Here is a 26,003-nt window from a genome sequence, read left to right on the forward strand (position 1 = left end):
TTTTATGAAAGAGACGACTTCTTAGTGATTGGCTGAAAGGAGGCCAATTTATCGTTAATATTTAATTTGCACTGCCAAGCAGATTCAGAATACAGCTGCGTTCTTAATTTTCTCGTTTTTACCAGAATGATTTGAAAATCAGGGAACTATTTTCCTTTTTCACGTTATTGCCATGTTCCATGATGAACTACGGAGTCGTTTCGTTGGATAGTGAAACGGAACAGTCATTTCTTCTAGAAGTTTTTCCAAATGCCGTGAAATGGTACACACCGTCATCCCGTCTCATTTTGTCAGGAGCCCATCACCTGATTTTGTTCATTCGAAGTTTAGTCACATAAATCAGTTCGATTAGAGCACCAACAGAACTTAACCGAGTTTTACTAAGTGAAGTAAATTCTAGCCGGGGATGGCATTCATTTGTTTCGTCTGACGGGCCTTGCTGCCTAAGTGAAATGCGTCTGCGTTCGCAGGCCAGGGTTCGGGGACCAACCAGTGGATATTTTGCAAGATCCAGCCAATCAAATCACGAGTCTCCCGAATCACCTTTTTTTTTTTTCATGTCAAGGCCTCGCCGGCCAAGAGAGACAGATGACTTTGGGGACGAAAATGGCATGCTACCCGGGGCGCTTATTTCGAATTTAGGTGAAGACGGGGGGCGCTTATTCGAGAGGGTGCTTAATCGAGGGGGGGCGCTTATTTAATTTTTCCCAAATCGTGGCCTGACATGATCAATTTTTCAATACATCATCTGCGCGTAAAAAACTTAAGCTGTTTATCGACATAAAAGGCTGATCCTAAACTTGAAATCGCGCCGTTAGTACTTGTAATTGTTTTTTCCAAACTTAACGTGTTCACAAACCGAAACAATGCACAAATTTAATACTATACAACGAAAACTATACATCCTTTGTTGTCTCATTACTCGTCCACAAAATGGGGAGAGGGGAGAGGGGAGAGGGGCGCTTATTCGAGGAGGGGGGCACTTATTTTACATTTTGGCCGATAGGAGGGGCGCCTATTCGAAGGAGGCACTAATTCGAGTATTTACGGTATTCCACCGGATGAAACATTCCAATTGTACCGTTCTCAATTGTCATTATTCGTTCTTCAGAAACTGTCGGTAGACTGGGGATGCACTTCAGCTTCCCCTTCAAGTAAGCTGAACACGTGGTACCCAGTCTTCACTCGTTCGGAAAGCCCGTTCCAGCCTCCAAGTCGACGAACCAAATCCAAGATGGAGGACAAATTGAACTGAGGTAAGGAAGAAAAGCAAGCGTGAAATATGAAAAAAGTTATTCTTTCAAAACAGGCCTTAAAAGGAGCAACGTCCCCAGGAGACCACAATCCCAACGCTAGGGAATCAGTTGCAGACGGTGACAAACAGGAAGAACGTACAGTAAAAAAAAATATTACAGTTTCCTTCTGAGTCGAACTGTCGTACATGTGCGAGGCATTAAGCTTATAGTTTGAGCCATAGTTTGGTAAATAAGGTCACTACTAAGGAAACCTCGTTACTGCGGCTTGCATTTGTTGGGGTTTATCAAAATTTTATGGTATAATGAATTTGTAATGAGAAAAGTAGCTGCTCACAGCTACTATAAGGGCTTAAGTTTAAATAATGTGAAGTTTATATGAAGTAATTCATATATGAACTGCGGTTGTAGATGAAAGTGAAGAATAATCATCGCAGTAAATTTTTCAATTTAAGCAATTGGAAAGAAGAAGCCTGAAAAAAAAAAAAAAAAAATCAGGGCTTCAACGGGATTCGAACCTGTGACCTCCGCGATACCGGTGCGATGCTCTACCAACTGAGCTATGAAGCCACACATTGGGAGTGAGGTCAATTTATTGAGTTCATATCTTCCCGTGAGTAGTGAAATGATGTGAAGTTTATATGAAATAATTCATATATGAACTGCGGTTGTAGATGAAAGTGAAGAATATTTGCTATGACGCTATGACGTGTGGCGACCTTGATCCCAGGTATACATACAGCAATGAGATTGAACAACATGTCTTGCCAGAAGTTTAGATTGGTGGAAAAAGGGTGTAAGCACTGTGTGTGGAGTGAAGGGGATACAGAAGGGTATTGACATGCTATGCGTAATCTCTCTTTCTTTCTTTACAGGCCGGCTGGTTCTGATGATGAAATGACAGTGCAGTAGTAGAGGAATGGTAGCAATGGAATTTGAAACACTGGGGAAAATTACTGACAACTTGGAAGATGTGTCGAAGCCAATCAAAGCTGTTGCAGTATGATTGTCTTTCTTTAATTAATTGGTATATTTTTAAGGACATATATGGGAAGTAGAAGAAATGAAAAGAAAACATGTTTATAACATTTTTGTAAACAAGACGCCATTTTATGCTCAATGTTTGTCCAGTTCGTATGAAATTTGGACACCACACAGGTCTTGAGGAGATCTGTTTGGTGAGAGCAACCCTTTCTACTTTGGAAATTTTCTCCTCTTTCCCTTCAATGTCAAATGAATATCCTACAGAAATTGTGAACTGCAAATAAGGCTGTAATTTCTGTCTGATACCTACTGTATCAAGAAATATATCATCGTCATTTAAATCATGTTTCTGTTTTTTGGTTAGTGTAACCATTTTGTGTGTATGAATGAAGGGATTTTTTTGTTGATATTGTAAAAGTCAATTTTTCACGGTTTTAACTCTTTTTTGATGTTTAGGACAAATGGAAACTATTACCAGCTTTTTTAAAGGTACGTATGTACTGTAACAGTCATTGTAATGTCTACATCCAAGTTTAGACAATTTAACACAGAGCTCTTTTAATTTATCAACTTGAAGTTAATGGGGGTAAATTAACTGCAGTGCAGAGTTTGTGAAGCTGGCAATTTGAGCATTAGGGTTTTCTTTGCTGGAAGAGTCAGCTTCACAAACTCGCCGTGGAGTTTACTTTAATCAACTGCAAGTTCAAAAACAGCTATATACATGTACATGTATGTATTGCTTGCTTATGTAGCCCAAATATCACACCAGGCAATGATTGTTTGACTGTTTGCATATAGTTAACTAGGAGGTTCCCTTATGGGCCGTTACTATATAAACAAAAGTAGTTCTAACATGACTGTACATTTACAAGTACATTGAAGACTTATCCAAGTCTGATCACTGAATGGTGCTATTGATGAGCTTTCCTTGTATTCTTTAAGAGATTGTTAATCCATGGTGATGTATTTTGCAGGTTAAGGGACTTGTCAAGCAGCATATAGACTCTTTTAACTACTTCATAAATGTGGATGTAAGTACTGGATTTGTTTGTTAAGGTTGAGACACTGGACCCTGGATCGAGGATTCCAGGGTTATGCCCCAGTTTGAATTCCTTGTGCAAGACACTTTACATGTACTCTCAGTGTCTTTCTCCATCCAGATATATAAATGGATTTGGCAAGTTTAATTTTAGGGGGTATGGCAACCCTGCAATGGACTGGTCCATGTATGACATTTGCAGACTGCAGACTGCAGACCGCAGAATGCAGCCCTTTTAACTCATTGTATTCTCAAGTATTCTCATTTCCATTACTGAGAGCTAACCGTAAACAGGCAAACTTGGGTGATATTCAGGCTAACCAGAATGCTATTTTGGCCTAAATGTAGTCTGCAGTCTGCAGTCTGGAAAAATCGTACACGGGCAATGGACTAGCATCCCACCCAAAGAGGTGAGGTAAGATCATAAACACCTTGGTGTCGTTAACAGTTTCTAGTCAGTGAAACTACATGCTTTCTATTCATTTGAGGACCTTTGTTTTATAAAGACATATTGTATTGACAGAAATTTTTATTCCATAATTTCTTGATTTGAATTTTTTTTTAGATAAAAAAGATTGTTAAAGCAAATGAAAAAATTACTACAGATGCTGATCCAGTGTGGTATCTAAAATACCTGAACATCTATGTTGGCAGTCCTGATGTGGAAGAGTCATTCAACATCACAAAACCCATCTCACCTCATGAGGCAAGTTTAAGGTGTTTTGTGTGGTTTATTGGTGTAAAAAAAGTTTTTTTTTTTGTTTTTGCAACGCATACTTTTTGCAAACTACACTGTAGAAAACTGTGAAATTTGTTCAGACAGACAACGTACATGACTGAGACGGCTGAGTGGGCAAATACGTAAAATGAAGATCGTATTACATGTATCAGTCTAGTAGTAAGTCAAGGCTTGGTTGTCTAGGTAATTTCTACAATTTTGGTTACGCTTATTGGGTATAGTTTGTTAAAATTTAATTGGAAAAATAGTGAAAGGTTCCAGACACTGAATGATTACATCCTCACAATTAATCATTTTTTGAGTTTCTGATCCAAGAAAAACAAATCCTCTTTTTCCTCGATGGTTAATTATTGCAATCATGAGCTCCACTTTTAGGCTTGGCTAAATCTATGTAATATTAAGTTACATATGATGGCCTGTTGATTCCATAGACATGTAGGATTTTTTTCTAATACTCACACAATTCCTAGAACATGTACAAGTAATGCAGGTACATGTATATTTTGAGAGGGGGGCGGGGGGGGCGGGGGGGGGGAGGGGTGCATTACTTTTTTTAAGTGAGTAAGCACCACCATTTGGAAAAAGGGTTGAGACTGAAGTTCTGTTCCAGGCCTAAATTCCTCTCGTGGAATGTTGTTGTAACACATGTCCATGTAATTGAGGGGTTTCAACGGGATGTTGTCACAGAAATCTTTGCAAAATTATGCTAGGTGCAGTTTACACAGTATGTGCTTTTGCTTGGTCACAGCTTTGGTGATTAAAGAGAGTCACATTTGTAGATTTGCTTTGCCTTTCTCTGTTTTGAAACTGACATAGTCACTGTAATACTGACCCTGTATGTTTTGTGACTTCACGATACACAAACAAAATTGTTCAGTACTTGTCCAGCTAAAATGCCCACACTACAGGCCAGCACGAATTTACCTTGTTTGCTTGTTATATTTGTATTTCAGTGCCGCTTGAGAGATATGACATACTCTGCCCCTATCACAGTAGATATTGAGTACACCAGAGGAAGCCAGGTTAGCAGATTGTTATCTCTTTAAATCATCAGTTACAATATATAATAATAATATTATTGCTGCAACGCATGTTCATTTTGTTGGTGTGTTGCACTTGCTAGCAAGCAGGGCTGTACCCGGTAACAGGCAAATCAGGGCACTTGCCTCAGTCAATTTTTGTTGTTGTTGTTGTTGTTGTTGTTGTTGTTGTTGTTTATAGTCATCATAAACTCCCTAAATACCTTTGGAAGAGAATTTTACCATGGACATTGCCTCAGTCGTAATTTCTCCATGGACATTGCCCCAATCAAATTTGTTTCTTGGCTACAGCCCTGGCCAGTCAAGTTGCATGGCCAGTATTTTTAAACGGATAATTATTTGGTATTTTTACTTACATGTATAGTTGCTTTCTCCTTTGTTTTATTATACATACATGTAGAGGTCAATCATTTTAGAGCTTAACACTTTATTTTAAAGTAAAAAGAAATTCAAATGTTGGTGACACCAACTTTGAGAGCAAAGTCCATCAAGTAACTGTATAAAAGTCCAGAATTCTCTCACAACTAACCTGCCAAAGTAGAGAAGGGCATTCGTGAATAATTCTAAAGACTCAGGTCAATTGTTTGGTCAACAGATTATTGTTATGAGTCGTAACAAATTCTCAGTCATTCAAATTGTTATATTGAAGTAACTGGTTTCATTTTTATTTTTCAGCGAGTGGTGAGGCATAACTTGCCAATAGGAAGGTATGTACAGCTTGCATGTACAATTACAATATTTCAATGACCTGATACATGTCCAACTGATACTTTGTGTTTCACATCATTAAAGTAGAAGAATTTACCTCACAGAATTCTTTCATGTATATACATGTAGACCTAAAAGTTTTCAGATATTTAATCTCTTCCAAATATAGACCTTTAGTTAACCTTTTTGGAATGCAAAATTCCTTCTGTTAATAATTCCCTTCTAAAATGAGCCCCTCTGAAAATAAGTCCATCAAAGTAGCCAGGGCATACTACTAGAATTTTAGGGTTACCTCTAGTTGCTAACACCCAACCCTACATGTAGCTTTTAAAGTCCCTTAAGTGTCTTATTTTAGTCATTTAGACTTCCCATCACCATTCGCCATCAATAGTTCCTTTTAGAACAACCCTCACCCAGGCGATCACACTACACAGACCACTGCTACTTTTAGGTTCAAACTATTTACCATGTCTGTCGTACCATGTATGTAAAATTGCTTGTTTTGTTCTCTTTTGCTTAGAATGCCGATAATGCTTCGGAGTTCAAACTGTGTACTGACAGGGAAAAGTCCAGCAGAGTTGGCATCCTTGAATGAGTGTCCTATTGATCCAGGTTGGTTGGGAAAAAAAACAAAAAAATTGCTGTCTTGTAATTCACATCAAGCCAGCACAAGTCTAGTACAAGTGATCCAAAAAGTACTATACTTGATATGCACAGGGGTAGGAAGTAGTGAGTCACAAGAACAAAGGGTGTATTTTAAACAAATTTTCCTTGCACTTGTAAAGCTTTCAATTTGTTTCATCCAATCTGATAATAGTGCAAGTGGTAGAGAGTGCTCTGAAAGCTGTCATGTCATCATGGCATTGCAAGCACAGTGAGAATACCAAGGATGGCTAAGTTTTACCACTTGACATCAAAAGCCACTACTTACAGTTATTCTAGACTTAAATTGTGGCAGCCTTGTGATAAGAGTATTGTTTGGACTCAGTATCAAGAAGTCTAGGTTCAAGCTCTGGTAAGGGCCATTGTGGTTCCATATATACTCCACCATGGCAATACCATTTTCTATTGTATGATAACACCTCTCAATTCCCCAGAACTGTATACCCCTGTAGTGTATCAAGTTCTTGAAATTTGTTTTGGGAAGTGATCAGGTCGAGAGCCTTGAGACCGTGGCACATTATTTTAGGAAGCAAGCATGATTTTGAGTTCAATGACACAATCTATACGACTGGAGCATAACTTTGAAAATGATTTTTATTTAATTACCAATTTTACCGACCATTTTTGCAGGAGGTTACTTCATAGCAAACGGAACAGAAAAGGTCATTTTAATTCAAGAACAACTATCAAAGAATCGCATCATTGTGGAAGCTGACAAGAAAGGGAATATTGGATGTTCTGTAACAAGGTCTGTATTTTACAACATTTCACATTGGAAAAATTCCATGTTGTAGACTTGTCCATATTTTAATGTCCAATTTGTAAGTAATCTGTTTTATTTATTTGCAGTTCAACAGCAGAAAGAAAAAGCAGAACGAGTATTGTGACTAAACAACACAAGTTTTGTTTGAAACATAATGCTCTGTCTGAGGTGAGAGGCATTCAGGCTTATTGAATGTAGTTTTTGTTAAAGCCTGCATACATAATATCTGCATTGTAGGTGTCTACTGAAAACATTGTTCTTTCGAAAAAGCAGAGTAGGAACTAAGTGCCCCCTTGATTTGACATCCTCCTTTGAATGAATTTCACTCTTTACCCAAAAAATATCAAATAAACAATCATGGGGCACTTATTCCAAGACAGTAAAATGGTCTCTAATTGGCTAGGATTCTGAATTTGGAATCTTGAGTTTGTGGGCTCAGGTCTTAGTTTGACTTCTACTTGTAACAAAAGGCAGAGTTCAACTCCTCAGCCATGCCTATAAAAAGCAAACTGGTTGGCCTCCTGCCAGTTGAGATTTTTAATATGGTAATAATAACAGTTGTTACTCAGGGGGCTTACTTCACTGAGAAGTGGTATTCTGTGAGGCCGTATAATATGATCAGTTTCTAATATCTTTTTTCTAATACTGGTTTGAATGCTTGCCCAATCATCACTTGAATGTGCTAGTTAATACACCAAGGGTAAACAAAACTAAAGCATTTTTTTCTGTCACTGTCAGGATGTACCTGTGGTGGTGGTTTTCAAGGCCATGGGTATAGAATGTGAACAAGAAATAGTTCAAATGGTTGGCTGCGAGGAAGAGGTCATCTCCACTTTTGCACCATCACTTGAGGAGTGTCACAAACTCAACATCTACACACAATTACAGGTTAGTGAAAATAAAACAATTAAGGTCATTCCTCACATTTGCATTGCGCATCCTTACTGCGCATAATTTATGGCATCATTAGCGTGCGCTCGTGCACGCGCATATTGAAAACATGACGGATTTGCCTTGATATTGAGCTTTGTCAGTTGAAAAATGGCTCTAGCTCACTAATGAACGTGGGCACCCCAATTTTTTTTCCAGTCATTGTAATCAACTAATCATAAGCTTTGCGTGAGAAAAGACTGATCTAATTTCTATTGCTGAAAATTGAATAAATAAGAAAAATAGCAGATACACTGTGGTCTTTTCTATTTTGCAGTCGGTAACCATGTCAAGAAATTTGGTTCAAATTTTTAATCAAGGATTTAGCTTTCTTCCTGAATCAAACGTAAAATGTTTATTTGTGTCCTACACAATGTATTGACTGTACTTTAATGCGTGTTCTTATGAGTCTGGGTTCACAAAGATTTTACAATTACTGGGAATGCGTTCTTATAATAAACATTAAATAATGCCAAAATGGGGCATTTTCAATGCCTCACTGCTCCTTAATGAACATGGGCACCCCCCTTTTTTATTTCAAAATGGAGGTTATCATGTGACAAATATTTAGTGGACAAAGTTTGAACAAAAATGTATTGTCACTTTTATTTCAGAGGAATTACCTTAAGTGAAATATAGTGGGTATAGTGTGGCCGTTTTTATGGAAACGGTCACCATCAAGATGCACACACTCAGACACTTTTTGAAAGGAGCAGTGATCAAACTAAATGAAAAAATTATCTGCAGAGTTTCATGAAAAAATAAACTCAGTGGAGATGTCAATAAATGTAGAGAATGTTTAAGACAGAAAAAGAAATTATATTGGAATGCTTGTGTCAGGTTTACTTACAGATATGAGTGTGCTTTGAAGTTTAAGTTGTGGTTGTTTTGGTTGTAGTTGTCAGTTTTGTTCTGAGATTTCTGTCGGCAAGTAACCTAAGAGGGAGACTTGAGGATTGGATGTAATGGCAAGAAATCTCACCACGAAAGATGGAGGGACTGCTCAAAGTAGTGCCATTTTGTCACTTACATGCAGTTTTCTTGTTTTGTTTATGCGTACATATTTTTTGACAGTTAAGACTGTAAAAGCTCAAATTGTTGATATTTGACATGAATACATGAGTACATGAAGATCAAAGGTTTTGACTTGTAGGCATGAGAATCCCACTTTAGGTGGGAGAGTTAGCTGTTATGCTATTCTTGTTCCTTTGGGAATGATATTTTGGGCTTTATTTTTACCTTTGGTCGATCAATTGCTCTTAATAAGTGGAAGGTCTTTTTGAATATAAATTTGTGCACCTACGTGTAATGCCTTCTATCTTGATTCCCTCAAAAGGCACTTCAATATGTTGGGTCTAAAGTGCGTCAACGTGCCACTTGGGGCAAGAGTAGGACCAAGGTGGAGGAAGCAAGAGAATTGTTAGCAGGAGTCATGCTTGCTCATGTTCCGGTATAATTTAATAACAGTTCACTTATGCTTGTATGTCCTGAAACGTTTTATCAGTTTAAATTTTTTTTTTTGTGATGCCATTTCATTACCCTCATGATTTAGTAGATGGTTTGTTCTGTCTGCTGCACAGTAAGATTAGTTTTAAATTTGCTGTGACTTTATGTGACCACAGTTAAGATTATTTAACAGATGACGTTCTAAGACCTTTTGAAATGTGAAATTAAATTTTTATGTATATTCAAAGTTGTGGTCTACATGTACATGTACATTTACCTGAATGGAAATAATTCTCCAAGTCCCACTTTGTTCTTTTATGACTCATTTATGTTTTCAGGTTATTAAGTATGATTTCAAGGCCAAGTGTGTATTTCTAGCTCTGATGGTTCGAAGAGTCATACTTGCTTGCAGCGACGAGGTAAGAGTCTCTTCCCAGGAAGAACTAGTATAGAATCTCTCAATTAAGTACTTGTATACTGTTCATCATGTATTTCATTAATTTCAGTGTGCTCACGGTGTATGTGCAGAATTGTTGTTTCAATGTCTGCTAGGCAAAGCAATATTGCCAGGTTGTTCGTAACCCTAGAATTCCAGACATCTTGACCAATAATAAAACGAGTTGGTTTGTGTCTAACCTAGAAGGCTGCTTGTACATGTAAGTTTGACTTTACTTGTACATGAAACACATATCTGACAGACATTCTGTGGTTCAGCCTGACCAGTTAGCTTTTTTCAAACATGAAGGAGTTGAATTTGGGAGTGGCAAGTTCCTCTGGTTTACCAGTTTAGTGCCCTAAAAACTGGGCTACCTGTTAAAGTTAGAGCATGTGAAGCTTAGTTTTTCATTTTTCTTGCAGGCCCATGTGGATGATCGTGATTACTATGGTAACAAGAGACTGGAGCTAGCAGGACAGGTCCGTAAGATCTTGTGATATGGAACTGTTGTTGCTTAAAGTTTCTGTTTACATGTACATCAAATTTTCAAGTCAAGAGTCAGTGATCATTTTTTTTCACAATAATATTGGCAGAAGACCCAGTTGTGGAACACGTAGCCATTTATCAACTTGAAGTTGATAAAAATATAATCAATAACCCCTGTAGCGAATTTGAAACTGACATCTCGAAATTTAGTCCTTCGTCAGAGCAAAGTGGCGGATTGTGGGCTGTATGTGTTTTTATATAGTGGAACCCGAAGTTGCGCTATTGGAGGAAGCATCTGCATGAATGAATTGGTGACGTGAAAACGTTCATTCATCCCACGAGGAACCAAGTAACTGCGTTGCAAGATAAATTTCTGTTCCGAATTTTTACAACTGAGTGTTGCCTTGAAGAATGACTGGGGAAATTGAAATTTTTGAGAATGGGTTTAGGGTCATCTTTGTCTTGTTTTCTATGTCGTGTACCCTGATTTAGTCCAGGTCTGTTCATACCACAGGCTCTAAACAATGACATCGGCCATTGTGTACCTACTCATCACTTGTGATAAAACCTGGGGTAATGATCATTACCAAGTAGTTACAGAAGTAGTAAATTGGTTAGTCTTTACAAAGTACAGTGTATCTTAAAGTGAGATATTTCAAACAGTACTAATCTTTGAGTGTGGCTACATGCAGTTGGCTAGAACTACTGCAGTCACCTTCACCTGTCCCCTGGCACCAAGTTGGCGCATAGGGCCTCAGTACTTAACGATTTCTTTTGTAATAGATGAACGAGGCAGTTTTTAGTGGTGCATGTCTTCCTGTGGATTTACATTCGGAATTTCTTTTAATTTCACAGCTTCTATCTCTGCTTTTCGAGGATCTTTTCAAGAGGTTTAATGCCGAGGTAAACATTAAGAGAAAATTAATGATTGGTGTCTTGTCCAGAATGTTACATCACGGTGCCCTCCGCTAGAAAAAAATGCCATTTTTTGTTCCGAACCGAAAGACATCGTAAAGTTTTAATTTTTTTTAATGAAACCATCTTTACGAAATTTGGTCCCAGTCTTGACAGTGGTACAGTGTACTTACAGCCATGTTTCATGAATTCTTTTTCAGCTTAAAAAAATCGCAGACCAAACAATTCCCAAACCAAGAGCTGCACAGGTATGCTGATGTAATAGCAGAACTTGCATACCATAATAACAGAGATACATGTACTGCTGTCACGCATGACACACTTGGTCGGACAGTCACACTACCATTGGCGAAGCTTTAAGCCGAAGAACTACTACTGGGTCAAAGGGGGCAGATGTAGGATGAGTTTGTCATACGATTGTGTCCGCTGGTAATTTTTACTTCCAAAAAATTGATGCAAACAACTCCAGGGTTTGGGGGGATTCACAGTTTTGGAAATTCTAAATAAATATCAATAGGTTATGCAAGGTGGTTTCGTTTTCTGTTTGTTGACAAATTACAAATTCAAAATTACAAATTATAAACTTTATTAAGAAGGTTCATTGGGCAAGGAAGTGGGCTGGCTGGCAGGTATCACTTGCTAGTCTAGGCAGCTCAGATTTACAACTGTAAAAGGAGAGGTTGTTAGTATGTGGATTGAAAATACGAGAAAGCTGGGTATAGTGACATATATTTTTTTATTTCTTTTATTCAGTTTGACATTGTGAAGCACATGCGTCAGGATCAAATAACACACGGGCTGGTTCATGCAATAACCTCGGTAATAGAATGCCGCAAACGATTTTGGTATAACTCTTTTAATCCTGTTAATCAGCAACTGTCCGGAGCTCATTGTGAGAGATTTAGTATTTATACTCATGCTTTCTGACTGTTATTCTCATGTGATGATTAGATTCAAGAATAAATGTAACAAACGACGTTCTTTTCGTGGCATTCACTCATGAAGTCAGTGGTAATTTTTTTTTTTTGCTTTCAGGGCAACTGGATAATCAAAAGATTTAACATGCATCGTGCAGGTGTCACTCAGGTCAGTTCAGTGTGCTGAGTTCTATTTTCATAACTTTTAAGGTGGCAGAATACAATTTTCGTGTGCGCTATTGCTAATGCAATTCAGAGCGTGCACAAGGATTACAAAAGAACCATCATGGTGTCGATACATCGACCATTTTATTTGGTCAATGCCCGCGCTAGCTGTGCTATTTTTCTTCATAATTGGACACAGTGTATTGATGGTTTTAGTCTTGTATTAGAATTATATGTTAGAAAAGGTAACGATGCAAAGAACTTAGCAATTCTCAGATTTTTCTTTGTTGCCGAAATAGCCCAGTTAAATGCAGCGCATACGTTGTAAGTAATTGAAGTGCGATTGAATGTGGAATAGCTTTCTCGGAAGTACGGAAATTCGCCTATTTCTCGAGAACTTCTCGTTAGATTTTCACGAAATTTGGTACCTTAGGAAATAAGTTACTGGAGTATTGAAAAAAAAAACCCTGAAATTTAACACAGGAAATTGTAGATATTTCCAGTTATTCCTCAATAAGGGATAATTAAAAATCCATTTGTTAAACTATTATTGAAATAGTGTTAACTTGTGAGCATCGTTACAAGCTTGCTGCACGCAAATGATAAAGAAAATGTAATGGCTAGATTTTCTGCAAATAAGCAAAAGCGATTTTAAAGCTCTGTTTATATTTATTCATGTTGCCATGGCAATGGCACATACGTGTTGTTAAGTTGCGTGTTGTCATTTTTGGCGACTAATGGAACAAAAAGTTTAGAAAAAAAGTGAATGAAACACAGGTCTCAAAAACTGTGTTCGGCCACCTTAAAGAGCAATAATCTCACCAGCCACTACAACTCGTAATTTGCTATCTCAATTTACGAGTTTAAAATGGCTTTGTTGCTAACTCCACGCTGGAAAGTGATCTGCTTGAGCAAAACTACAATAAGATAAATTTAGATAGAGTATATTATATATTTTATCTGGGCGCGCTCTTTGACCCCTTCTCCCCCGAAAAAAGAAAACAAATTATTGACAAGTTTGAGTGTGTATCTAAGGAACATGCGCTAAAAAAGCATTTCAGCTATATTTTGTTATAGGGACATTGAGATGTGCACCTTGGTGGCAATTCGTAAGTTTCATCCTGACCAAGATCTTCATTGAATCGGTAGACTTTGTAAAACCGTGTTTTTTTGCAGGTACTGTCACGTCTTTCATTTATTTCTGCCCTTGGAATGATGACAAGAATCAGCAGTCAGGTGAGCGGCAGTGTAAACTCAGAATGACCTTCATGTACAACAAAATACTTCATTACAGATGAGTTTTATTCAATTATTTTTTCACTACTCACAGTTTGAAAAGACACGTAAAGTTAGTGGTCCTCGCTCACTGCAGCCATCTCAGTGGGGAATGTTGTGTCCGTCAGACACGCCTGAAGGAGAGGTGAGTCTTGAATACAAAACACAGAATACAGTGGAATCCCGAGGTTTTCTGAACCCTCGATTTTTCGAACCTCCCGATAACTCGAACTAAAGTCGTTTTCCTCCCCTCAGTAGCACTTTAATTTTACCTCTCAGTCTGGTTTCTCGAACTACCTGATTTTTCAAACCAATGTTTGTTTTCTTGGAGGTTCGAAAAGTCAGCATTCGACTGCAGTTCAACTTCCCAAAGGCCTAAAAATCACAGACCTGAATATGTTAAATTACTACTTAAAGGAACAGCAGCAATTGTGTTTTTTTTCGTGCCATAGGGACACGTATTAGATTTATTATCAACAAGGCTAAGTTAGTGCAGAGGGGAAATAACTAACATCAACCAATCGAATTGTTCCATTGCTGATTCAATATTTTTTCAAGTATTGGATCGGGCGCTGTCTCGAATGATCCCGCGCGCCCACTCTTGGAGATTTTCTGTGACTTTTATGACTTACTTCTCTGAGAAGTACCTTGTAAGTTACAACTTTGTTGTTCGTCTTTTTCTGATAACGTCAGACTTGAATATGAGCTAAGATAGCTCTCAATCTGAGTTGTACACTTAAAGTTTACCTTGTCTTTCCAGCCCATAATTATGGGCTACACACTGACCAAGCTTGCTCGGGACCGTACTAAGAGATAATCGGCCCTTGGTGTTTTTTGTTCAGAAGTTGTCGAGCTGGGTTTTTGCTATCATAGACATCACGCCAGATTTATCACAGTGTGACCCTCCCGCTTGGGTGATATGTAACTTATAAACTGTCTAGTGATGAGTTAAGCTTTATTCATTTTGTCACTCTGCCTGCCATCGATGTTGATCAATTCTGGTATTATGTTTGTCGGTTGATGGGTAGGCTTGTGGGTTAGTGAAAAACCTTGCACTGATGACACATATCACCACGGACCAGGATGAAGAACCTATCATTCGTCTGGCTTATAACCTAGGAGTTGAGGTTTGTTACTCTGGTAGTACGGTAACAGTCAAATCCTGTTTATAGACACACCCAATGGAGCACAAAAAGTATCTCCAGTGACGAGGCATGTATATTACGTGGCTTAAAAAGTAGGTAAGATTGTTTAAACCAGGCTTCCAGTGTACTTAAATTTGAAAGTGAAACTACAAAGTTATTCTAACGTTAAGTACATTATTCATCCACTTAACAAATAAATTCCATGTTGCCGTGCATCTGTTCAGTAAGAGATCACAGAAGACGTCAAAATTTGGAAAGAACAAAAACGTGCCACACGAGGCGATAGTCACATTTTGCAAGAGTGATTGTGATTGTTTGAAATTCCAGAATTTGAGTATGCTGTCTGGAGAGGAGATAAGCCATCCCTCAGTGTATCTAGTTTTTCTGAATGGTGAGTTATATTTTCTCTTTGAAGTAAATTGTTAAACTTTTCTTTCACTAGTCATCAAAGACTTCCAATTTTTATTTAAATTAAAATGTGAATTATTTTCTTATGAACATCATTTTCAATAGACCAATTTCGATATATTAAAATTCAGCCTAACACAATAGACCTCAGCACGAGGCTCTGGGGAATAACCACAGAGTTTGTGGGGTTTATTCCCCGGAGCCTCGTTCGGATGTCTATTGTTTAAGGCTGAATTTTAATATATCGAAATTGGTTTATTGCCTTTTTGTCAAAACAAATCTTATGATATATTCATTCATTTCAAATACAAAAGAAAGGGTAATCATCATTGGAAGAACAAGAATAATATTAAATTTTAAATGTTGTAAAAAGATAAAATGTATTAATACTAGCCGTGAAAAATAACCAATAAGATCTCTCTTCTACTGACAGGAAACATTCTTGGTGTTGTTAAGAGTTACAAGCGACTAGTTGACACTTTCCGACTTATGAGAAGAGGTGAGGTTATATTTTCAGTCTAACTATTGCAGGAAGGACATATGTTAGTGAACTTGTGTGAGGTAACTGACGTGTGGTAACTAGGGTAAGGAAACTGGCGTGACGTTCGTATTGAGGAAATATTGGTTGAATTCTTTGTTTTTCAAGTGTTGCCACTGAGGCCCCTTACACACGCATCCGGATATTTTTGAATCCGCAACGTTCTCTTTCCGGATACGGCTTCCGTCCACACGAATCCAGCGAATTAGGCAGCGAATCCAGATATTTTTTAATCCGCTCTCCAGAGTGGCAAAAAATAAATCCGCAACGATTCCGATAACGTGTGGGCGGTGTAATCCCGATATTTTCGAATCCGATGACGTAGCAAAATCGTGTCTAGTCTCTTACCGAACAATAAACTGATATGGCGGCACAAGGTGTAGGCGTAGTTTCTCTAGAGTGAGGATGCGTGTGGACAGGCGAATTCGATTTCAATACGCTACGCGTGGAAGGGAAATTTTTGAATCCGGAAAGAAAAAGTTGCGGATTCAAAAATATCCAGATGCGTGTGGACGGGGCCTAAGCTACAGGTGGGTCCGTAAACATGCGAAAAAAGACGAGATTAATATTTCCCAACACAGAACGAAAATGCTAGTTCAGTAAAGTATACATGACAATGGCTCTTAAAAGTCTCTGTTGATAAATTGATACGTCCCCACGATCCACTCTCGGTAAAAGAGACCGCCAAAGTTAAGCATTGATTTCGTTGTTTAGGTCACCTTCGTGAAAGGAAATAGTTGACATTTTCTTCATAACGGGAAAGAAAAAAGATAACTCTTAACAACAAGCTCTTTTTGTGCGGTTCTTTGAAAAATCAATCCACCGAAAGAAATTCGTGAGCATTCCGTCTTACTCTCACAGTGCCTCTCTCCGCCTAGCAGGTGTATGAATGGGTGCCGGCGGATTGTTGGGGCAGCCTGACAGACTGCTGGGAAGTGACCTGTGATAGACTAGGATCCCACCTAGGCTGATTAAAAATACTTCATATACTTTATGCTATAGAAAACAGGCTCAATCTCAAGTGCAGCTTGAGCCTTCGTTTAGCTTTTCTTTCAAATAATGTAATTTGTTTTGTTGTTTTTCAGCTGGCTACATAAATGAGTTTGTTTCAATTTGTCCAAATCATCAGCACAGGTATTAGTGGTTCATATGACTTTTGTGTGCTTGTAATTTATATTGTTTCCAAAGTTAGAACTTTCCACAAAATAATGACGTTGATTTTGTGTTGTAGATTTGTCAACATTGCATCTGATGGAGGACGCGTCTGCAGGTAATTTAATGACTGATGAAGTATCATGTCACAGAGGAGTGGCCGTTTGTGAACTTGTGAACTCATTAACAACTATTGGAGGAGGCTGAGCAAAATATCGTGATTTGTCAGCGGATCAATTATTTGCTGGAGCCAATATTTTGCGAAAACCAAATTCAATAATTTGATCCCCAAGTTTGTTTTCGTATTGAAATAGCTCGCTGGCAGTTGGTGGAAGCAGTCTTCCATTTTTCACATAAGAGCGTAGTTACAATTACGCATGAGCAGAATATTATTTGCACCAAAACACATTTTAGACGGTATTGCGTACGAGCAGGCAATTATATGTTGGCAGTTCAGTATTTCCTGTTCACGTGGTGGGTTCTTGGCCTATGAAAAAGAAGAACGAAATGATTGAATGGTAATATTTGTTTTGAACAACATTTTAGACCGTACATCATTGTTAAAAGTGGCAGACCTAGGGTGGTGGACAGACACATTCAAGAACTTGTGCAAGGGTTTAGGTGAGTTTACGCCGGTCTGTTCATACACTGTTTTATATCATTTACGTATAGCCGATTTAAAAATGCCAAGCCTTGATTTGAATAGAGAGGCGTAGAAAACATAAACCAAAAACCTGCCCTTATCCTGAATGCCCGAAACGGTAACAGTAACGGTACAGATTTTGGTAACGAATGAAATACAGATTTGAGAAACATATGATTTTCTTTTATTCTTTGTCACTGTGCTTTGTTCGTGGAGAATTTCATTATGTTTCATAATAAACTTGTGTTTTGATTTCTTCACCGAGAAGAATATATCGACATTTAGGTCTGAGAATTTCGACCTCCATCTTTGAATTTCAATGCGAAATTTCTACCGTATTTGCTTCTCTTTTTTACCAGGAGCTTTGAAGACTTCTTACATGAAGGCCTGGTTGAGTACTTAGATGTCAACGAAGAAAATGACTGTTCAATCGCTCTTTATGAAAAAGAAATCACGAGGTATGACATCATCACTGTAGATGATGCTTTTAGTTTTCTTTTAAGCTTTGAAATATTTCGAAGTCTTTAAACAAAAGTGCAGAAGTAATCAAGCACACTTGCTCTATTACAGTTTGTGTCATTTCTGAAATAACTTGAAGCCATGTTGCAACTGTCATCTTTGTTTGTATTTTTCTTGAAGCTGCACACAAAACGTAAGGTTTTAGCTCCATGCAGCCTGCAATTACAATTATTACAATTGCAAGTTTTAATAAAATGTAAGCAAGTGGTCTGGCCTGAATGTAGCACTTGCTAACTGTGCAGCCAGACTTACAACTACCATGAAAAGGAGGGTATTTATCTCTTGCTTTTACAGGAGAACAGGAACGACAGTAATGATTGGAATGACCAATTCGAAAAAGCGAAAGGTCTATGTTTTGAAATCATGTTGTTGTCCATTGTGGCGTTATCAACGTGTAAGATGTGATATATCAAACACGGGAGACAGTGTTTCATCAGGATATCCAAACACCGAGAAGAGAGTTGAAAATACGACGCGCAGTGGAGTATTTTTGACGAAATTCGAGGTGTTTGGATAGCCGATGAAACGCTGTCTCGAGTGCTTGATATATCTTCTCTATCGGAACAAAAACTAAGGACTAAACGGAGAAGAAAAATCGTCAAAATCTAGGCTAATTAAGACCGGGTATCCAAACCTCCTTCACGGTTGTGATTTTCTGTGGTTTAACTATTAATTATTAATGCGTTTGAGAAGGACAGATGTACCAAATTTACTTCATAATTCGATACTTGACTTGTTATTTCCTCGCACAACAGTGATTTTTTTACCAGTCTGTATGACAAGTGTGTCAGTACAATTTGTGATGTTTTTGCTTCCCAATTGATTATTGCCTGAGAATGATAGTTTACCTTTCAGGGAGACCACGCATCTAGAGATTGAGCCATTCACTCTGCTTGGTGTATGTGCTGGTCTTATACCATACCCTCATCACAATCAGTCGCCCAGGAACACATACCAGTGTGCTATGGGCAAACAGGCCATGGGTAGATACATGTACTCACTGTTTCTATATTCATTAGTCTGTAGATTGATGGACAATTTATAACTGCAAATAACTGCGTTATAGCCTTATAGGTCAATCTTAGTCTGCATATTTTGCTCCTTAATAACACCTCAACTACAACCTACAAATAGACAGGCAGACAGACAGGTTGACAGACAGACAGGTTGACAGACAGACAGGTTGACAGACAGACAGGTTGACAGACAGACAGGTTGACAGACAGACAGACAGACAGACGGACATACAGACAGATAGACGGACAGACAGACGGACAGAGACACAGACAGACGGCTTGACAGTCAGACAGACGACACAGACAGACAGTTCAACAGTCAGACACATGGGTAGATAGAGACACAGACTGATGGGCCGACAGACAGACAGGTAGTCGGCAGACAGACAGACTGACGGACAGACCTAGAGACAAAGACAGAAATACAGTTGGGGGATGGATGGATAGATTAATTGATGGACAGACAGATTGGTGGTCATCTGGGCAGACGGGTGAATAGACAGACAAAACACGGAACACTATGATGGAAATGGTGACAGTTCACTCCAAATTGTCCAGAAAGCAAGGACAATAGTGACTTCACAATTCCTGCCATGTAATTTTCTTATAGAGCCCAGGACGATATGGTCTGTTAACTACATGTACATGTAGTCTGATTAGTCACTTCACTAGTTGATGCTGTTTATTACTCATATTACAGGTTCCATTGGCTACAACCAACGCAATAGGTAGGGTCTGCCAGAGTTTTAAACTTACAAATTCAACTTCCTTCTTTGGAAGGAAAAGGCTTTAGATTTCGTTGAAATTCAATCCTAATAACCGATGTATTTGTCACAGGAATGATCGTTGTTTGGCGGTCTTTGGACAAAGTTTTTAAAGTAGCAAATCGAATAATGTTATTGACAGAGCTGTGACAGACAGAGATGTCAACTGTCAGGACTCAATGCGAAGTTCTCCTCCGCCTCTCATAGTTGTCGCATTTTTGTTGGTCACTTGAAACGAAGCCACCAGAATGTTGTAAGAATGACGTAAAAAAGTTGTCAAAAAGCATTCATAACGACACTGTTGTTGTTCCCTTTGAACAACCTTTTTAGTTATTTGTCGTATAGTCTTGTGCATTCAACGTCGTCGTTTCCAGTGGTGGGTCTAGAGGAGCCCCCACACTTCATGTTACAAATACAAAAGGTCTTGGCGACCGCATTGTTTCACCCCATCTATTTCCCCTATTTGAACAAGAAAAGGCCCCTTCTTGACTCCTGCCCTCATTTTGAACACGGCTGTTTCTAACAATGTTCAGTTTTGATTTGCTGTCTGGTTTATATATAAATAGGTCAAATGTTTATTTTGTTTTATTTCACACAGAATAGACACTCTGCTCTACTTTTTATGTTACCCTCAAGTGCCCTTGGTAAAGACAAAGGTGATTTGCTTTCTTGTTATTTTGATTAAAGCCTCAGTTTCTATGTCTTTTTATTCCGAAAACGAGTAACAGGCGAAGGTTCCTTGTTACTTTGACGAGGACGCCGCCTCGTACATGTACGTCATTTACTAAGAAAGTTGCGCGCGGGAATCAGAACTAAATAGAAATCATATTAACATGTTAACCTTGTCTCTTTATTATTTAAGACAATAGATTTGATCCAGTTTGACAAGCTACCAGCAGGTAATCTAATATGGCACTTCGATAATGATTCTCACTGTATTTTAACACGGACGTGACGAAATAATTGAACGAGAATGAAACTGAATCTTTGTGTTATTTTGTCTTCTAAGGTCAAAATGCAACAGTGGCTGTTATGAGCTATAGTGGATACGATATTGAGGTAAAAGCAAGAGCTGCTTGTTTAACATAGATGTCAGTAATTAATCTGCATCTAATCTATCGATACTCTCAAACAATTTTTAAGGAGAGCATTATAGAGCCGTTATGAGTGAACTAAACACATAAGTTTAATCTCTGTCTCTTTGAAAATGTTTCTAATCCTCAGCGAAGATTTCATCATTGAAATAACTTCTCATTTTATTGTTAAGAATTGGAGCCACAAAAATAAAATGATTTTTGTCGTACAGTCGCTAAAACACCTTAGGACAATAAATTCTCGTGGCATCCAATAGCCCTTTTCACGGTTAATTTTTCTCATTTGCATTACAATGTAATCCAACGTGGGTGCGAGGCAATTTCGGGTTAAAACTACAAAATAGCCTGAAATTGCCTCACATACATGCTAGATTTTATTAACGCGAATATATGATATAGCAACAATTTCACGTTTTAGGGTATCTATCCTTAAACTTACTTAACTTTAACGTGAGGCTGTGTTTTGTTTCAGGATGCTCTGATTCTTAACAAATCTTCTGTTGACCGAGGTACGATCTATCATCCTTGAAATCTTCAGTCTGAGTGCTTTTCACAGCCATTCTGTTCCACCAAAGATGACGGTAAAAATGACAGCAGCAGCGAAATTTATTTGTCTAAGTTTTTTTTTGTTTTTCATCCAGGATTTGGACGTTGTTTAGTATACAGGAAACAGACTTGCTTGTTAAAAAGATACGCAAATCAGGTATGTAAATGTCAAGTATTCGCTGTTGAATATTAGGCACGTGGGTTTGTGTGGGCTTTACCGGTAATAGGTTACTTGGAGGGGAAGTGATGAGAGGCATCTAGCCTAACTATTGTGTTTTTAATTATATCCACGTGCATAGGCTTTTGTACACCTTAACAAACCGCTTGGCTAAAAGTCAAACTAATCAACTAGGAATTGACTTGGTAGAAGTAAATGACGAAGGAAGGTTGTACATGTTACTGAACTTCACGTTCTGGTCGAGAAAGCAGCAAATATATCGTGATTTTGAGAAATGTCACGGAGCTTTTCAATTGACCGTATCCGTATCCTCGGTATAGGACTGGAACTAGCCTGCACGACAGCACCTGAGGCTTATGCGGGAGTCTTTTTAAATGCAAATGACATTGATGTCTTTTTAATGATATTGCCCCACTGAGCTTCCATTGCAAACTAGTTCAAGTCCAATGCCGGGAATACGAATATGGCCTTTTTGTAAAACATGTCTCGATGTCACTCACATCTTCGTCACTTACAAGAGTGTTTGAAAACAAGCGGTTGATCCCGAGAAAAACCAATTTAAATCAGCGCGCCAATTTGACACTTAATTAATTAATTTTTGTATGTAATTCTAGGAAATCTCGATTAATAGATCGCATTTCTAACTTAACAAGTATGTGGCCGACATCATAAAGTGTAATCATTGAAATGCAAGCCCACTGAGCAGTACTCTTTATCTTTTGCTCTAAGTGGAAATTTCAGATTTCTACTGCGGCACATTTGAGAGAAAGAGATTTACTTATGTTTATTTTTAATTTGTTATGTTTGTTTTTCTTTTCATCTGGTCCTCACTTTCATCTCCAAGACATTTGATCGTGTTATGGGTAAGAGGTCTTTTTGTAAACTTTTCACAAACCACTGTGAATATTCCAGAATATACAATGTGCATACATCCGGGAAGATAGCCAGGCCATTTTGCAGGATGTACACAATTGAAACGCTGTATCGTCATCTTTGTTATATCGGCCTAATTCTGTGTAGTTTGTTATGTTCGTTACGCCATGTTTAATAATTATATCTTATTTTAATATTTTACTTTTACTTTGAAATAGCTTTGAAGAAAATAGATTTTACAACTGATGAACATATGGATTTTTTCCCTTTAATCCTTTTAGGTCCCAGCAGAGATGCTATTACTGGAGAGGTGATCTGGAGACACAGAGCGCTGGATGCTGATGGAATATGTTCTCCAGGTAACTGAATAAGTAGGATCTCTTTAAGCCAAGCTGGCTTATAGCCTTGGGTGATTAACTCCCGTTTCTGAAGCATGAACCAGTTAGGAGTATCACTACTCTTCCCTGGATGGAATGCAAGTCCATCGCATTTTTTTTTCTTAGCATTCTGTCAGGTTGCCCCAACAATTCGCCAGTACTCTTTCATACGTCTAGGTGGAGAGAGGCACTGTAAGATTCAAGTGTACTTCCCAGAAACACAAAACAGTGACCTCGGCCTAGGTTCGAATTGGTCGTCATCAGGCCACCTATTTCTCTCTTCCAGGTGACCCAGTTCATATATAATGGAGCATGGTAGGATTTGACTCTTGTTCACGGAGCTTTGTTGCCAAATTAAGGCACGACACGAAATCCACAGTATTTTTCACTGTTAGACAACTAGGCAACTAATGAGGGTCCAGTCCTTTGGGATACGAGTGGATCAACTTCACACCAGCCGGCTCTGTTTTTTTTTTTTAAAGTTGTTTACAAGATGGTGGATTTTGAGTCCCTACAAGATGGCCCTTCACAGTGTTTACAAGCGCGTGACATAAGCTTTCTTTGTTCTTGTTTTCCAGGCGAGAGGATAGAAAACAAACAGGTTCTCGTCAACAAGTCCATGCCAGTAGTTACCGCCTCAGGAATTCAACCAGGTAGAGCCCAGTGTTTTCACTAGTAAGGTATTCTGTACTGTACGTCCAAATCTCATTTGTTATGTGTGTGGTTTATTTGCAGTGACGCCAGGTCAGCCCCCTCCTCAGCCACAGTACAGAGATGTACCTGTGTCGTGAGTACACGTTGTCTCAGATATATTTGGCTGTACAGTGTAGTTCTCTTTACGACTCGCTCTCTTAAGGTGCTAGTTCACACTGCCTGAGAAAATTGTTGCTTTTCTTTTCTTTTTTACTTGCCTGTTTATTTTGATGAACAATACCGTACAGCAAATTTTGGATCATTTTTTCCGTCAGGTACAAAGGACCAAAAGATATTTACATTGAACGAGTTCTGGTGACATCTAATGCTGAGGAGGTGATATTTTTGTTCCTTCCATTTCAGCTTCTGATAAACTGGTGATGAACGCTGTTATTTGGTGCCTCGCACAACGAAGAAACAAATAGTGAATGCGAATTAGGACACTAATTACCAGTTGACAAAGTAGAAGTTATCATTATCTAGATAACAGAGCAAACAGATTTTCAAACTGACAATCGTTTGGCATGCAGAAAGGTTAATGCCTAGTTTACATGATTGCTTCAGCGTGTCTGCTTTAAGGAATGGAATTATCTCTGCTTTGGTCTTAGCCTAATTCGTCTATTCTTTTACACCATTCTATTTTAGGCTTTTCTCATCAAGATTCTACAGAGACAGACGCGGCGGCCTGAGATTGGAGACAAATTCAGCAGCAGACACGGGCAAAAGGGGTGAGTTTTTCAAACAGAAGAGTGCAACACCCATCATTATAGACCTTTTGCCTGACAGTTATACGTATAATAAAATATTCAATACGACTTTCGGAGTTATCTGGAGTTAACAATTCTGCAATTCTTAAAATAATTCAAACAGCTAAAAGATTTTATACCTTATTAGATTGAGATTTATTAAAACAAACAAACAAACAAACAAACAAACAAACAAACAGACTACGGTCTTCAGGCTTATTTTAGGTTCCCCTCAGAGTTTGCATAGGTCTTGGTCAAAAGCTGTGCCATTTATAACCGGGGATCATGTAAAGGTTTTTTTTATTAGCTATTTACTGTACCCAAATTCGCAATTAACTAATCAAAAGCCTACTGTTTTGACATTCTGCGATATCAAGTCACTGACCTGACATTGCTGACCTGATATTGATGTATCAGCGTGCGATAAATTCCATATAATACCTTTTTAATACGTTACGGTGGCTTTAGACTACATATCAGGTTCGTTTGGTCTCGTCATGAGTATTTTGGCTTGACTGTGATTCGTCAAAATATGATGCATTGCTCGACCAAACTCGCCATATATTCTGTCCAAGCATACCAAATGGTGCAATTACGTATACTGAGCAGCCAGTTTAACTAAGATTTCTCCCTCATTAAAGATAGCCATTAGATTATCGGTTCAGAATGCAGCATTAACGTGAAGCTTGCTTTGTATTTCAGAGTGTGTGGCTTAATTGTGAACCAGGAAGACATGCCCTTCACTGATCTGGTAGAAACTCTTATTAAAAACTGAATTTTTTTGCTTTTTGTCTCATTCACTAACAACTTTCTATTCTTATTTCCCATAAAACAGGGCATCTGTCCAGACATTGTGAGTACCAGCTTTTACTAATTTTAACGTAACGTAAACCCAATGCAGTGTATGAGGGTGTGTTTGTCACTCGCGGCTCCGTCATGTCACTGATTCAGAGCTTGTTCGTGTGACAGATTATGAACCCTCATGGCTTCCCGTCTCGGATGACTGTAGGCAAGCTGATTGAACTGATGGCTGGCAAGGCTGGTGTGTTAGATGGGCATTTTGGATATGGAACAGGTAGGAGATTCAAACAAAGGGAAATGTTTTACTTCACCGGCAGAAGAAGTTACAATTTTAAATTCCTTTTTTGCTGTCATGGAGCTGAACTTACATCTGTTGAGGCATTTTCATCTAAACGAGGAAGTCTCCAACAACAACAACAGCAACACAAACAACAGCAACGACTACTTCTGAAGACGTGATTGTTCAGCGCACTTAAACACTAACCCTAATCCCAAACCAACAACAAATAATTCTAGCTGGAAACCACAACTGGTCACTCAGGCATTTTTATCTAAACGTAAAGTCTTTCATCATTGTACGACTTTTTTTTCTAGTGATAGCATGTTAGCTAAGCACTCTCGTACTCACAAACTGATTTGAAGATGATTTAGCGCAAGACACATAACGATAACAGAGGAGGAAACATTTTAGTAGTCACTTACAGTGCTTCATTGAGGCTATTAAAAATTCTTGTTAGCCAAATATCTCCTA

At 38.3% G+C, this 26,003-nt stretch overlaps 1 protein-coding gene across 3 annotated transcripts in view; it reads left to right on the plus strand.

Annotated features, from left to right (window-relative positions):
• Positions 1–26,003, plus strand: part of LOC145500195 (DNA-directed RNA polymerase III subunit RPC2-like) — a 44,620-nt gene that overhangs the window by 13,192 nt on the left and 5,425 nt on the right. For 2 of the 3 annotated variants that reach the window (XM_081479712.1, XM_081479714.1), the window contains exons 1-43: positions 68–1,256; positions 2,129–2,253; positions 2,694–2,726; positions 3,212–3,268; positions 3,842–3,982; positions 4,969–5,037; positions 5,731–5,762; positions 6,284–6,375; positions 7,057–7,174; positions 7,276–7,357; positions 7,928–8,077; positions 9,456–9,569; positions 9,904–9,984; positions 10,424–10,480; positions 11,343–11,390; positions 11,603–11,650; positions 12,156–12,221; positions 12,438–12,488; positions 13,661–13,720; positions 13,815–13,904; positions 14,788–14,886; positions 15,232–15,295; positions 15,746–15,811; positions 16,936–16,984; positions 17,082–17,120; positions 17,549–17,623; positions 18,005–18,103; positions 19,020–19,147; positions 19,881–19,908; positions 20,543–20,600; positions 20,807–20,843; positions 20,954–21,003; positions 21,511–21,547; positions 21,680–21,741; positions 22,607–22,625; positions 22,917–22,994; positions 23,591–23,665; positions 23,748–23,799; positions 23,981–24,041; positions 24,351–24,433; positions 25,154–25,202; positions 25,287–25,304; positions 25,421–25,526. In XM_081479712.1, coding sequence (XP_081335838.1) covers positions 2,173–2,253; positions 2,694–2,726; positions 3,212–3,268; positions 3,842–3,982; positions 4,969–5,037; positions 5,731–5,762; positions 6,284–6,375; positions 7,057–7,174; positions 7,276–7,357; positions 7,928–8,077; positions 9,456–9,569; positions 9,904–9,984; positions 10,424–10,480; positions 11,343–11,390; positions 11,603–11,650; positions 12,156–12,221; positions 12,438–12,488; positions 13,661–13,720; positions 13,815–13,904; positions 14,788–14,886; positions 15,232–15,295; positions 15,746–15,811; positions 16,936–16,984; positions 17,082–17,120; positions 17,549–17,623; positions 18,005–18,103; positions 19,020–19,147; positions 19,881–19,908; positions 20,543–20,600; positions 20,807–20,843; positions 20,954–21,003; positions 21,511–21,547; positions 21,680–21,741; positions 22,607–22,625; positions 22,917–22,994; positions 23,591–23,665; positions 23,748–23,799; positions 23,981–24,041; positions 24,351–24,433; positions 25,154–25,202; positions 25,287–25,304; positions 25,421–25,526 — 2,902 coding nt within the window. In that variant the 5' untranslated portion in view covers positions 68–1,256; positions 2,129–2,172. Of the gene's footprint in view, positions 1–67; positions 1,257–2,128; positions 2,254–2,693; positions 2,727–3,211; positions 3,269–3,841; positions 3,983–4,968; positions 5,038–5,730; positions 5,763–6,283; positions 6,376–7,056; positions 7,175–7,275; positions 7,358–7,927; positions 8,078–9,455; positions 9,570–9,903; positions 9,985–10,423; positions 10,481–11,342; positions 11,391–11,602; positions 11,651–12,155; positions 12,222–12,437; positions 12,489–13,660; positions 13,721–13,814; positions 13,905–14,787; positions 14,887–15,231; positions 15,296–15,745; positions 15,812–16,935; positions 16,985–17,081; positions 17,121–17,548; positions 17,624–18,004; positions 18,104–19,019; positions 19,148–19,880; positions 19,909–20,542; positions 20,601–20,806; positions 20,844–20,953; positions 21,004–21,510; positions 21,548–21,679; positions 21,742–22,606; positions 22,626–22,916; positions 22,995–23,590; positions 23,666–23,747; positions 23,800–23,980; positions 24,042–24,350; positions 24,434–25,153; positions 25,203–25,286; positions 25,305–25,420; positions 25,527–26,003 lie in introns of those variants that run through there. The other variant, XM_081479713.1, reaches the window with a different exon arrangement.

This window comes from Orbicella franksi, chromosome 10 (genome assembly GCF_964199315.1).
Source record: "Orbicella franksi chromosome 10, jaOrbFran1.1, whole genome shotgun sequence".
In the NCBI taxonomy this organism is placed as follows: domain Eukaryota; kingdom Metazoa; phylum Cnidaria; class Anthozoa; order Scleractinia; family Merulinidae; genus Orbicella; species Orbicella franksi.